Consider the following 15159-nt stretch of genomic DNA (forward strand, 5'->3'; position numbering starts at 1 on the left):
AGAAAATGTAAGTCGAAAATGGTTTGTAGAAGTTTTATTAATAAGTGATGGTACGAATAAGACGCCCACCCAGAGGGAGCCTTATCGTTGTGAAATTTAACACGCGAATTTCGTTATCACATGCCACGACATTCTAACACATAGACCCATCATACACGTGTATGCATATGTTGGACACAAGTAAATAGAGTCTGTATATAGGCAGTATAATATTTGTTCTTACATTTTCTCACTCGCACACACTGTCTCTCACTCTGGCCTCCTTGATCCCGAACCGAATAAACAAAAAAAGGAAAAATATTCTGAGATACTTTCACCTCTGACGTGGACCACCCTTGAGATTTTTTTTTTTCAGGAAAGCTAAGATAATAGTTCTGTAAGTTTTTGTATTGTTTGTTTATACCACAACTAATTGATAGTTGGTGGCTTTCCAAGCTAAAGTAGAAAGCGTGTAAATTATGTAATTATGAACAATTTGTGGAGATGTCGGCTACACACTTGGGTTCTTGTGTACTAAAATTTCCATTCATTTGTGATCGCCGTTCTCCTTGGGATCACCAATACTACCAACGAGATCACACATATATTGGGATACTTGGTGGTCCATTGATAATGTCAATATAAATAGATAGAAATATCACACTTCTACACTCTGATGCGCATCACTCTTCCCAGAAAATTCCAAGAGAACAATGAAACTTAAGTCTCAGTTGCTGAATCTTCAAGATACCAACGTCTTGCAGTTATGGGGTTTAATGCATGGGAGGAAGGAAGGAAGGAAGGAAGAGTGAGAGGAGTGGAAGTATGTCTAGTGGATGTGTAGGTGTCCACCAGAAACACCACTGAAGCTCGATCACTATGACACTATGCCAATGAAAGGCCAACACCATGAAGCATTTGTTGTCAAAGTTGTGTAAATGGTGTGGGTACACGATCAATTCACAAAAATCTTTCTCTCGTAGCGATCGTTTCTTCGTCGTGTTTTTTTTTTACTTAATATATTTTCTTTCTTCGCTTCTCTTCACTCCTTCGAGCTATGTATTTCGACACACAAACTCTATAGAAAAGCGATCTTCTCTCCGATCTTTATGTATAAATAGCACAGTGTCGGCAATTTCAGTTGCGATCGTGAGATTTTCTTACTTAGCGATCACCACTTTTCACACTCTATGATCATCACTTCTCGAAATAATCTAAAAACTCCATGAGGCAAGATATTTGCGACAATCATTCTGCTGATTTGCTTCAATATTATCACTTTTTTTTCTGGTCACACTTGGTACTCGCGGTGGATGGACAACAATGATGCTGATTAGCACAATCGCCAATGTGATGCACGATCGCGATCAAAGGTGGCCTAACTCCGCGATTTAAACGAGTTTTGACCAGTTCTCACTGCAAGTGTAAAATCGAAACTGACTGTCTGTTCTGCCTCCCCATTCTTCTTCACCGATTCCGCGCACAATACTTTAAGCCCGAACATCAAATACATTCAACATCATTCGCCCTTGTGTCTTGTGCGCGATCAACTCGCGATCGCACATTCATCTCATCTTGCCCTCGTGTGTGCGTATTGTAGATTTATTTTTAGGCCTGCATCTGTATGCGATTTACAACTACCAATATATACTTTAGAATTTTTGGCTAGATGGCATTAGACAATCTTCTCCTTCTTCATCCAGAGAGTAAAAGATCGCACTGCGACGATCGTCCCAAGATCACATCCGCATCGACTTCGGTGCAATGTTCTCAACCTCACATTGCCTCACAATGGGGCTGACCGTGATGCATTTGTAGCACTTTAGCGATGAGTACTTTTCCACCCAGAACAGAGATCACCAGGAGGCTGCAGATGTTGTTTGTACACTTCAATTAAAGTTGATGCTCTTCTCACAACAACATTTACACACTAAAGCCACAACAGTGGTCAACAAAATATTTACCCGAAGACTCTCTCTGTTTCCCTTCTGGTTCTTCCAAATGGGCAATGAAAAGGTACACGTCTCAGTTTTCGCATACATACATTTTGTGGTGTACCTCCACATATTTCTGTTGCCATTAGAGTCATCGAACTGTGTGAATGACGACTGCATAAGTAACATGGCAGAAAGTGTGGCTTGGCGCGCTCCATCATCTTCTTTTCCACTCCATCTCACGCCCTGTCGGAGAGCACTCACGTGGTAGCATCTACCTCTATCTCAATTACATGGTAAATTAATTAACATCATGTTACAGATTATAAAAGTGTTACACTCATCTCAATGATATTTTCTTTTTTACATCTTTCCCTCGCATATTTTTTCCTCATTGTCTGTGTCATTCATCGTTGCTCTCTTGCCTCACTTTTCCCTCCTACTTTCCATCAACGTCAATTTGTTGAGCAATATTCCCCGCAATATCTTCCTCACCATCCGGTGTACCAAAGACTGATTGATGATTATACTCGTGGATGAGGAATGGGAGTTGGAGAGACACGATGCTAGCTTCCCTCGAGAGACTTACTCGTGGTCGTTTTGATAGAAAGAACACTCTAAAGTGCAGCACACGTGCCCGATTACCTTGGCTATTGAGTGCCAAACATTGTTTTTCTATGTGGTGAAGGGCTCGTCATTGACAATATTTGATACTTTTATTTGCAAATATACTATGGAGGTAGGTCCAGTTATTAAAGTAAAATCTACTACAAACGCTATAGAATCGTAACTTTTCGTACTTTGTGCTTGTATTTCTCATATTTATCTAATCGTTAAAGCCATAAATTAGCATAAGCAACGAATTATGAATATGTTTATGAGTGATTTACATTTCGAAATTCGATCTCAAGTCTTTAGAGAAGGCTTTCGGTCCTATGAAGTGCTAACAGGAGGTGAATGGAAACACTATAGGGGAAAGGCTCATAATTTTGTCCAGTTTCTTATTTTGGACACTTTGAGGATAAAATTGGACACTAAAAATAAATTGATTAAAATTATGGATTTTTATACCAATATTTGATGAATAATGAATTCTAACTAAATATTTGTTCTTTTTGGAAGATTTTAACACTAAATACGTTAAATTTTGAATATGATTTGAGTTAAAATTATTTTGTTGAAAATTCAGTGTGAGCAATTGCTTACGAGAAATATGACAGAACTTCGTGTTTACTTCTGTCTTATTTAGCTGTGGTGAAGTACTAACAATGTTTTCTTCGCTTTTTTTGAGTAATATTATTAAATATTCGTTGAATATTGTGTTAATTCACATTTATAGTGACCTGTTGATTTTACCTGAAGTGAGATTTGCCTTGTGAATCACGTTTTTCGTGTGAAAAATGGGAAATTTTCTAAAAGATTAACCAGTGAGGTGATACTCCTTATTTCGGACAGGTGTTTTTCTCTCAGAATTTCGTGAAGTTTTAGCTTTTGTGATGACTAGGTTGTATAAATACCTAGAGAAACAGAAGAGCACCGTTTCCGGGCTTCTTGTGACATTCCACGTTTCCCTTACATGAACAGGAAGAGGACTTGGTAAGATTAGTTCATGAAATGAAGAACAATGGGCATCCTGTTGAGGCGGATTAGCTGTCCAAATTTACAATCAAGTTGTCCAAATTAATAACCAAGTTGTCCAAAATAAGAGTCAAATTCACCTCTACATATCAATTCATTTTTAAACGTATTAAAACTAATTTTAGTAAAAATAAGACGATAAATAGCTTGCCAAGTTTCTAAACAATCCTTCTGAAAGGAGTGTAACAAAAAAGTAAATTAGTATTAAAAATATCGCACTTCAAACTTGGAACATCGATGCTTATAAGCAGACTGGAACAAATTATGAGCCTTTACCCTATTTACCTTTATTTTCTTAATTTTATTCTCTACGATGTCTCGAAGATGGATGTCTTCTTTATCAAGTCTATAATTCATAAATTGGGCACTTTTATGATTTGTAGGTTGTAAGATATTGAATTTAGGTCTCCAATTTATGAATTGTAGTTCTGATGAAAAGGATATCAATCCTGTGGAAACGTCGTCGTAGAGAAAAAAATGTGAAAATTAAGAGAGGTTTAGTGTTTCTGTCCACCTCCATGTCTTTATTTTATCTTAATCCTCAGGAAATTGTTTGTCTACTCTATATCACAGTGTCTTGTGTGCGAGAATATTTAGAGCCCAAATAGCCTCAAGCTAATTCTGGAGAATGCTAAGCCTGTAAAATAAGGCGGTAAAAATTTATCTCAAACTGTCATACACTGAAACCCTAGATACACTTACGACTTAAGCCGAAAGACAGCTTAACGTAGTTATAACCAAAATAATGATTTGGCTAAATTCCCATCAGTTTCCCACTAACTAAGCCACTTCTCGGCTTAAGCCGAGAGATGGATTGAAACACTTATGAAAATCAAAATTTTATTTATAGATTTTTAGTTTTTATCAAATAAGAATTACGAGTTGAATATTTTCCGATTATTACTTATTAGATCGCCATTCTGTAACATTTATTTTAAAAAAAAAATGTCTCAGTATTTTAAATATTGCTAATCCCTAAACCATTCCAAAATATGTCACACACGGTCTACCCTGAATCGAACTATAGACAATTAATACTTAATTGGACCATAGCTCTATTATTTGTTAAACGATTTCTATGAACATTTTTGATGATCTTCTGTGCTCAAACTAAAATAGACAATGACTAAAGATTAATTCAAATAAGCCTATAGCAACTGTCCTTACAGAAAACTTCAAAATTCATAAGATTCTACTAGAAGCTCAGGATGTTTCAAAGATCTACAAAAAGTATGACCTTTTGAGAAGAGTAAGATGTCGAAATATTGTAGAATTCAAAATCAATGGATTAATTGTGTATATCTCCTTGAATCCCAAGAATGAAAAATCCTGCGGCAAATAAATGGGATAGCCTACACCCTCCTATTGAATCTAAAGTGTAAGGATTCTGCAACCCTTCCAAATGTACTTGTATAAATGATACACATTCCCCAAATGGACTGACCTCATTGGCAACCAGTTGCAAAAGCTCTACAGCGTGCAAGAAAACGTGTAAGATCTAATTAAACTCGATACGTTGTGTGATGCTAGTCCACAATCACTTCTCAACTCCTTTCAATTGATTATTATTGCAAGAGTATTTGCTCCCTATGCGGAGGCTCTTCATCGTTTCTCTTTTCATCGAGATCGCTTGAATAAATTTATTAAATGGCGCCACATATCAACTGTCGCTGGGAATTACGGAAAAGTGAATGATAAATTGCACAAGTTCATATTGTGCTACAACTTGGCAGCAAATAGTGTTGGAGTATTTAATGGAAATGGGAGCGACAGAGTCGTGTGTCTATTGATATGATATGATTTTCACGCACACAGTATTAAAGAAAAGTATATGTATATAGGCATCGATGATGTGGGGAAATTGGATGGGATTTATTAGTATCACTGAAAGCTTCACATCAAATCAATAATCAGAAGATTGTTTATATATACTTCTTCATTTCGCCCCCAATATGATAGGGCATGCTTCTAAAATCCCAGCTTTTGTGAGTTCCACAATTTTCTCCAAGATCATCACAATGATACTCAAGTTTTTGTGAATTCCATCATTTTTGATGGGATGCCTTTCGCAACAGAGACTTTAACAAACTTTTCGGGTTTTCAATTATTTTAATTAATTATGGACTATAACATTGATGAGTATTGCAGATATTGCCACCCCAAAATGGAAATTCTCATAGTAAATGAAACGAAATACTTAATTACACCATTTTTGCCTAAAAGTTTATCTTGCACTTGAAATCGTTTCCGTTTTATAGCAATACTATACTTGTTGTAATTTTCCTTAAATTCGACGTAATTGCAAACAAAGCCGTTTTCTTGTGATTAATGGAAAAGCCAGTGACAAATAAGATGTTCGAATATTGTGATGTTTATCACACAATTAAAATCAGTAGGAAATACTGTGTTAGTGCAAATAGACGCTTTAAATTAATACAAATCTAAATCAATCACAATTAATTCTCAGAGTAACATTAAAAAAGATTATTATGTAGCTATTGGTGACATAATTCAACAAAAAATGTCATTTATCGATTCAAGGAATCAGAAAATTCTTAAAAGTAATGGGTACAATTACTTCCTGGATCTTTCGTTGACATTTTAAATTTTTTAAAAGGTAAACTTGCTTTGTAGATAATAAATTCAATGAAGAGCATCAAATACGCGTAAGTTCAAGTATTCTGCGACATCCTTAATCCTTCGCTACTTTTCCTAATACATAATAATATAAGATACATAATGGATATTGATCTGAAATTAAGAATAAATTTGACTTAGGGTAAATGTGCCAAATTTCGGCATATTTGCATGCAAGCGCCAAAGTCTCAAGTTTGAAATGTAATATCTTTAATAGAAATTGATTTTTTTTATTCCTTCTACTTAAAGAGTGTTGCTTAGAACCTTGTAGACAATTTATCCTCTTTATTTACTCTAAAATCATTCTTAATACATTTTAAAATGAATAAAAATGTAGACATAGCTTTGGTGCCCTATTTCGGCCACCTTCATTCTCATGGTTCCTTGTTCTTCAGAAATTCTTCCAATGCCTTTTTCACGTCTTCTCGTTTGTCGAAGCTACATTTTTTGTTATTCTTTTGCATTGTATAATCTCTAGAGTACGTAAAAACTAAAAATTCATGGAAATTCGTGGATTAAAAAAGGTGGCCGAAATTACAAGCTGGCCGGAATTTGGCACACTTACCCTAATTGATACAATTATTTGATTTTAGACTCCCTTATGCCGTCTACACACTAGAATTCAATTTTGACATTTCTCCCTATAATGACAGGGGACATTTTCTTTAAAAAAGCATTATTTTTAAATTTCTCCTAGTGTGTAGGTGTAGAGGACTTTTAGTACGTTTCATATTACCGTACTCCCCAGCCTGAAATGTTTTATAATCGAAATTAATTATTTCGAAATATACACACTTGAGGAAGCTCATTTGATCACAATACTACCTGGTTTTAATTTAATGTGCTAGTCAAGTCAATTGAAATGAAGATTGATCAAATAGCATCATCATTATTATTAATCGTATCGAGATATTTATTACAAGGTAATCATTTTTACAATGTCATATCCCGTGTTGGAAGAATCTGCTAAGTCCATTGTAAACCGCCCAGGAGCGCCTTCCCGTAGTGTGGTGAATGCTTCTTCCATGCTCCCGGAGTTGTTGGCCGAGGCGGTGCATTATATTACGTTATTGTACATGTGAAAATTGTCTAAAGCAGACATTCAGATCTTTGCACCGGGCAAGACTCGAACTCACAACAGTAAATCGAGAAGGGGAATCGATCCGCCCAAGAGTCAACGGTCTTGCCTATTGCGCCACTGATTCCCCAATAGTCTCATTAAAAAATGACATGAGCAGCCTTGGTCGAAACCGAAAGTCTTTCGCAAGTTAGCTGAGATTCTTTACAATGTGAGCTTTTGTGGTCACAGGTGCAATCCGACCTCGTCAGATCGGGCCTAAATTTTGGATGCACACGTTTTGACGCTCATCACAGATCACGAAAATCATGTGTGCTAAAAATCGATTTTCGTGGACGACCGTCCGTCCCGTCCGGAGTACAAACGCTTCTGGAGCTGCAGAGAGAACAGAAAGAGATATCAACGAGCGGTTTTCGGCAAAGGTTAAATGTCGATAGGTTGCTAGATGTTGGTGATGTCAGACCCACACCCCCACCCCCTTTTCCGCCATTTGGGAACAACCCCAAATTTTGTTTTCTCAATAACTCCACTCCTATGGCATCGATCAATCTCAAATTTTAGTATGTCACAGTTAGGCCTTATCTCCGGTTTTAATTGTCAGAATTTGAAAAATTTTGATGTTTCACTGAGAGAAATCCGAAAAAGTTAAAATAACATTCCGGAAATGTTAATTTTACCCTGCAGTATTGATCCCAAATCGGTGTAAATATTACCCTTTTTAGGTGTATTGGGAGTTAAAGTTACCCTTTTTCATGTTCATTTTACACTTAAAAAGATGTAAAATTAACATTAAAAATGTTGATATATTTTTACACCTAAAAAGTGTTAAAGTTATGAGGAAAAAAAGTTAATCGCACCCTCTTTTTTCCTCAGTGTTTGGAAAGCTCTCGCGGAATACGACCACCCTTCTGACACCCCAACTTCATCCGATTTAATTGAAGGTACGATTAATAGAAAGACTTATTTTCGAAACTCTCCGACTCTCGCTAATTCAGCTCTTTTAAGATCGGGCTACTTTATAATTCGGGTGGTAGTTAAATTCGAAAAAAGTTTGTTGACATTTTTCAAGTTCGATTATGATTATCAAATGAAGCAAATATGCTCAAATTTGCCATAATTTGTCTTAGCTATGATGTGATTTTGCATTATTAAGAGGTTTTCATGAAATTTATAATAGCAATTAGCATGTAAACTCAATATGAGTATGCAGATGAACAAAAAATCATTGAATTTCAAACAATTTGCTGTCCGAATTTCTCTCTAATTTATTTGATATTTCGGTCGCAAATGCCCGAATTTGGGAGAGTCTACTGTAACTACATAGTACTTTTACTTTAAATTTTAGTATGTTTTAGCTGAGGTTACGACCTTTACAATGGTAGGTCGCATCTGTCCCCACTCCACCCTAATGTACCCCAACCCTTACTATATTTAAATTAAACGGGCTCTATCTCTAATGTTTATTAACTGATTTCAATGAACTTTTTTTTTCTTTTGTTGCCCTTCTGTATACTCAAATTTTTAAAACAGAAAATGACCAGTGATAAGCCCAGATAAAAATTCCTTACAGGTGACCTTGAAATGCGTGCAACTCGGGGTGTTTGCAACTCGAAATGCGTGAAAATTCGATTGTGTATTGAATTTGGATCGCGTCCAGCCAATTTTATCCGTTTCGACCACCGAAAACAGTTTGCTCAACGCCATTATTTATCCCCAATAGGCAACTCAAAATCGAATTTTCAAATATTTCGAGTTACAAGCACCCTGAGTTGCACGCATTGCGAGATCGCCTGTAAAGAATCTCAGCTACCATAATCTTATCCAGGCTTATCACTGGTTTTAGATAATATATGAATTTACAATGTCATATGTACAAGTTTCAAAACCTTTCTTCTTGACCTAATCTAACATAAACTCCGTGTTCCACCAATAAGAGATAGCAATTTGAATATATAAATATAATATAAAGATAGGGGTCAATGCCACAATTGGCCCTTAAAATTTTTATTAAAGAGAAAATTAAATAAGATAAGATGCATATCGTTCTATTTATACAACAAATCTTAAATACACATTTGAAAGAGAAGTATTACACAATGAGACACTGTCTTAGTTTGGCTAGAGTAAAAAAATGCGTCCTAAAGGTCCTATCATTAGATTTTTATTATCCATAAATATGCCTTGGTATATGGATTCAAAGTTTTTGTGGAATTAAAAGCACATTTTTATTTACTTCATGTCAAGATAAAGTGATTAAAGTGGAGATAGAAGAATTGTATAAACGAGCGAAAAGCACAGATGTAGTCAGACATTCGCGAAATAAAGTTCAAGTGGTGCTTTTTAAAGTGAATTTTTGTACCTAGACTATGAAGGGATTATTAAATTTACCCTCGTTGGGATTATTCTTTTTTCTTGCTATGGGTTGTCAAATGCAGAATGTTGTATCCTATAAAATTCTATTGGTAAACCCAAGCTTTACTTCTTCACATTTATTTGTTTCTTCAAAATTGCTTAAGGGTTTAGCAAAAATGGGCCATGAGGTAAGTTAAATTAGTTATGATACATAATAGCAATTATAGCAAAATATGATTTTAAATCTATTTAATCACAAATATTTAATTTCCGTAAATAAGGTGACCATGGTTAGTTCTTTTCCTCAATCTAAACCTTTGAAGAATTATCGTGATGTTGTTCTTCCACTGGATATTGATAAAGGTATATGGCACTCAAGTAAAATGATACGAATTAGGTTTAATATTATCTACAACACATTTTAAAAGTATTAATTTTTAATTTACTTTTCAGATACCGTAATATCTGACATGGTAAAAAATACAAAAAACCCTTGGTACATGATTACACGAATGATTGAAAGACTGAAAATGTACTATGATATCACAAATCGAACAATGTCCAATCCAGAATTTAAACAAATCATGGATAATGAATCTTTTGATCTTGTAATATTGGGGCTATTTTCCAATCAATTCATCGGACTCGGTTATCATTTTAAATGTCCTGTAATAATAATATCGCACATTAAACCAATTTATTCATCATCAGAATTAGTTGGAAATCCCTTAGGCATTGCCGCAACTTCTAATACATTTAATAGCTATGGTAGACCAATGAGTTTTTTACAGCGAGTTAAGAATATGTTAATAACTTGTTCGGAAATTTTAATAATCAATGTATTTCGCTATATAGATAAAATGTACTACGATTCTAATTTTCCTCCAAACAAATATCCTAGCTTCGACGAAGCTCTTCGGAATATTTCTTTAGTTCTTGTAAATCATCACTTTAGTCAAGGGAATATTCGTGCCCATGTCCCAGCCATGGTTGAAATTGGAGGAATCCATATAGAAGAAGAAAGAGATGCACTGCCAATGGACATTCAGGAATTTCTTGACTCTGCCTCTAATGGAGCTATTCTATTTAGTTTTGGCTCAAATGTTAAAAGCTCCATGTTGCCTAAACCTAAACTTGACGCAATTCTTAGAGCATTTGGAGGTCTAAAACAAAAGGTACTCTTCAAGTGGGAAAATGATGATCTACCTAATAAGCCTCACAACATGATGATCAAGAAATGGTTGCCACAGACCGATATTTTAGCTCACAAGTATAAAAATTTAAAGCAAATTTTATTTATAGTTTAATTATCTATTATTTTTTTTATAATAGAAACATTAAACTCTTTGTAAGCCATGGAGGGATTGCCAGCATTACTGAAGCGCTATACTTCGCAGTACCCTTAATAACGATACCATTTTTCGGAGATCAATTGAGCAATGTTCAGGTAGTGCTCGCAGAAGGTTGGGCATACAAACTCAATTTTGATGATCTAACTGAGGAAAGCTTCTCAGTAGCTGTTGAAGAAGTTCTTACGAATCCACAGTAATTTTTTTTAATCTCTAGCATCCTTTTCGCATTTGACTGGAATTTGATTTTTCTTTCAGATATAGGAACATAGCTCAAGAGAAATCGCGACTTTATAGGGATCGTCCCATGAGCGCCCTACAAACAGCTGCTTACTGGATTGAGTACGTTATTCGTCATAAAGGAGCGGTCCATATGCAATCGCATGCAGTTCATTTAAATTTCTGGCAGAATAATTCGATTGACGTCATTGCATTCTTAGTAGTTGCTGCTATATTTCTTATTTACAAATTTTCTATCGCTATTACAAAATTTTTATGGAAGCAATTAAAGAAAAAGCTGTTTGCTAGGAAGCAGAAACAAATGTAGATAATATGATAAAACCAATGTTTATTTTTTTATTTTGATAATTTATAATTGTACGGAACACAATGTTCGTCTTGCATTTTAGTGAAAACATTATAGGTATATCCCCTATCGATCTAATAGATTTAAAATGTATTAAAAAAAACAACAAATAAAAAATCTATAACAAAACCTATAATTTATTAAACTTAAAAGAAATATAAGGGAAAGTGGGGCATCTTTGAATTTGAGCAGCTTTGAAATTGGGCTTTTTTCTCCTATTTTTAAATAGAATTGAGACCATGAAGTAATTTAGCTTCGCAATTGGTTTGGTAAGCTAAATTATATCACAATAAAGTACAGTTTCATTTAAAATAGGATAAAAATGTCCAATTTCAAAGTTGCCCCAATTCAAAGGTACCCCACTTCCCCCTACTGTGCCTGCGGTTTCACAGAAATACAATCAACGCTGCAAAATGCATTTCAAAACGCATATTCTGACGATGATCTTGACAGAAAATTCATGAAATATTTTATTGTCTAAATAACTCAAAAGTCAGGGATTTCGGAATGTTGCCGTGAGTATTATTGCTACTTAAAATATTACATTCCACGAGCCATCCAATTGCACACCGACCGTCCGTCAACTATAACCAAAGAATTCCATGCAACTGCTATAAAATTGAACATCTCTTGTGCATTTGTGCCGGGAGCGGCCTGTGATGGATGATGGAATACCCAGAAGCACATGGATCGGCAGTGTGATGGATGCGTTTTTCGTTAAAGTGATCTCTGACGATGCATTCAATGTCTTGGTCACACGACCAATCAAGGCGCCCTCCAGAGAGTCCGCAACGGCCAAGAATGAGGCGGATGACACGATGTTGCGTGCTTGAGAAATTAAGTGCAATGCTGCTGCAATTACTGAATAACGGTTTCAAGTTCATCGTCTATATTGGTGGATGTTTGGTGAGAAATTTCATGAATTATTTATGGGGCACTCAAACTGACAATGAGGAAGGTCAAACTAAGATGGCAGAGATTGCCGAAGACTCCAGCAGAAGGGGTGAAAGTGTACACCAAGTGGAAGAGGGTCTTACAGATATGGATTAAAGATGTTCGGTCATTTGTTTTGTGAGAAAATCTCTGCACAAGAACTTGGCAAAGGGCCAGTGTCCGGGAATTTGTGAACGAAGAGTCTTTGCCATCGAAACGACAAAAGCTCGTCAACTTCCTCGGGAATGGCCATAATCACTCAACTTGGATGCAAAGTAAGATTTTTCTTGTGTACACTTCTCATCCCATAAAGGACAGTTTGGGACAGTACTTATGGGAAATTTTAGAGAATGGCAAGAAATACTCCAATTCCACATGTGCTCTGCGACATTTAGACGCCAAAACGTTGACTATGTGTGTAAGTTCAATTACATGTGAATCACATTTATACATTCCCGCTGCTATCGCGAAGATACGAGCATAATACTTTATGACGGAAGAAGAATGAGCAAAGGGCTTGAAGCTCTGCAGAATACACGAAATGATAAGTTAAACCCTTCCGGTTTCGATCAAATTGATTACAATAGAAAAAACGGATAACAGCAAATCGTTTTAAAATTATAATAGAATAAATATTCTTTTAATTAATTTAGTGTTCTTCTCTGGTTAGTATATTCTTATTGTGATAAATCATACCGTAGATCCGGGTGACTTTGGCCCCCAGGGGGGACTTTACCCACTGTTGTTTATTAGCTCTTCTTCACTACTAGATCCGATTTACTAGTCGTATGTCCGATCGGTGAAGATCGTGGTACTTAAGTGCAAGAATTTAAGAAAAGTTTACCAACAGCAGAGAGCACATAGTCCCCCTCATATGCAATAATTGCAAATTTTTAACAGAGACAGTAGATACACCCAATAAAACACAATTATAAAATTGATAGATAACATTAATGTAATAGATTCAATGCTTACAGGGTAAGTGTGCCTAATTCCGGCCAGCTTGCAATTTCGGCCACCTTTTTTGTTCCTCGAATTTCCATGAACTTTTAAATTTTACGTACTCTAAAGATTATACAATGCAAAAGAATAACAAAAAATGTAGCTTCGACAAACGAGATGACGTGAAAAAGATATTGGAAGAATTCCCGAAGGGCAGGGAACTATGAGAATGAAGGTGGCCGAAATAGGGCACCAAAGCTATGTCTATATTTTTATTCATTTTAAAATATATTAAGAATGATTTTAAAGTAAATAAAGACGATAAACTGTCTACAAGGTTCTAAGCAACACTCCTTAAGTAGAAGGAATGAAAAATATCAATTTCTTTTAAAGATATTACATTTCAAACTTGAGACTTTGGCGCTTGCATGCAACTATGCCGAAATTTGGCACACTTACCCTAATTGTTGTTTTCTTTGACCGTACAGTTTTTCGAATCTAGAAGTCAAATAGTAAAAGATATCGATTATCGAACTTCAAGCGGACGTTCTGTGGAACTGGATTTTTATTATTTCCCACAAAATGCCTCCATCTAAATCCAATCCTTCGAAAATCATGTTTTTTAGTTTATCTCAAAATTTTCCTTGCGATAAACTGCTATATAAATAAATAATTAAATAATTAATAATTATAAATTGCTGTACAATAAATACAAAAAAAAGAAGTCTTAATGGTCAAAGTGATCAAAGTTTGAAAATTCACACTTCATAATCAAATTTCGAAGTCGGAATGATTTTCTAACAATTGACAAAATAATTTACCTAAAAACTACGTAGAAGAATTACTTCACGAAAAGCTCTACCTCATGAGATTAAGCATTCTGCAAAGCTGGGACGCTTTGCCAACTCTTTTGAAGTCATGTAATTTATAAAGGTTATACAATCACGATTATGAAAATGGCACTATAAATTTAATAAGGAATTTTTAGGCGTTTACTACTAAGGAAGAATCACATCGGAATCGAAAACTCTTGGCAACATCTACAGAATGTTATTCTTCTCGAAGTTACAGCTTTTCACTGACAAACGCAGGAAAAGTCCTCTTTAATTTATGAGAGAACGATGTTCTTACGAACTTTATTTTAGTTAGAAAGTTGCACTTATTAGTGTAAAATAAAAAAAAATCTAATTTAAATATCTGATCATCAAAGCCTATCCAGTTTAACGGAATATTTGACGCTTTGAATTTCTTTTAACCTGATCCACCATATGTCCGAGTTCTATTAGAAATTAAAGAAAAAAGTATATTAAAAAAAAGGGGTGGCAAAGCGTCTCAGGCTTTACAAGGTGCTCAAACTCGTAACTTGGATACTGTCCCTGAAAAGTAGTTTCGCATCATTTACAGTTTACTGGTTCTCAACCGATTTAAACCGATTTGTAAATCACTTGAAGGATCCCACAAAATAATTTTAAGAGTAATAAAATTGATATTCGGCCAAATATTACTTATAGGTTCCGTCGTTGCCGGTGACTTTGCACGATTTTCGCTGTTTTTCAACTTTACCCTCTAAAAGTGGACAGTTAAAGAGAAGGATGTTGCTGAATAGGTAAAATTATTTGTATTCAGTTGTTAATGAATCGATTTTGTGACACTAACATTAATTTTATAAAATTTTACTATGTTAAAAAAAAATCAAGAAAAAAAGGCTTGCACTTGGGATAAGGTGCGGGT

The 15159-nt window shown here is 35.1% G+C and overlaps 2 protein-coding genes across 4 annotated transcripts in view; one reads left to right on the forward strand and one right to left on the reverse strand.

The window, feature by feature from the left end:
• LOC129805340 (dual 3',5'-cyclic-AMP and -GMP phosphodiesterase 11) overlaps positions 1 to 15159 on the reverse strand; it is a 111166-nt gene that overhangs the window by 71794 nt on the left and 24213 nt on the right. The window contains exon 1 of one of the 3 annotated variants that reach the window (XM_055853201.1): positions 224 to 2581. The exons of 1 other annotated variant lie outside the window; for it this stretch is intronic. The gene's annotated coding sequence lies outside the window, so the exon portion shown is untranslated. Of the gene's footprint in view, positions 1 to 223; positions 2582 to 15159 lie in introns of those variants that run through there. One more of the 3 variants, XM_055853202.1, reaches the window with a different exon arrangement.
• On the forward strand, positions 9546 to 11682 carry LOC129805342 (UDP-glycosyltransferase UGT5-like). The gene is made up of 5 exons (XM_055853203.1): positions 9546 to 9806; positions 9900 to 9981; positions 10072 to 10888; positions 10951 to 11163; positions 11226 to 11682. The coding sequence occupies exons 1-5, from the start codon at positions 9633 to 9635 to the stop codon at positions 11512 to 11514; spliced, it is 1575 nt and encodes a 524-aa protein (XP_055709178.1). The 5' UTR covers positions 9546 to 9632; the 3' UTR covers positions 11515 to 11682.

The sequence above is a fragment of the Phlebotomus papatasi genome, chromosome 3, assembly GCF_024763615.1.
Source record: "Phlebotomus papatasi isolate M1 chromosome 3, Ppap_2.1, whole genome shotgun sequence".
Classification (NCBI taxonomy): domain Eukaryota; kingdom Metazoa; phylum Arthropoda; class Insecta; order Diptera; family Psychodidae; genus Phlebotomus; species Phlebotomus papatasi.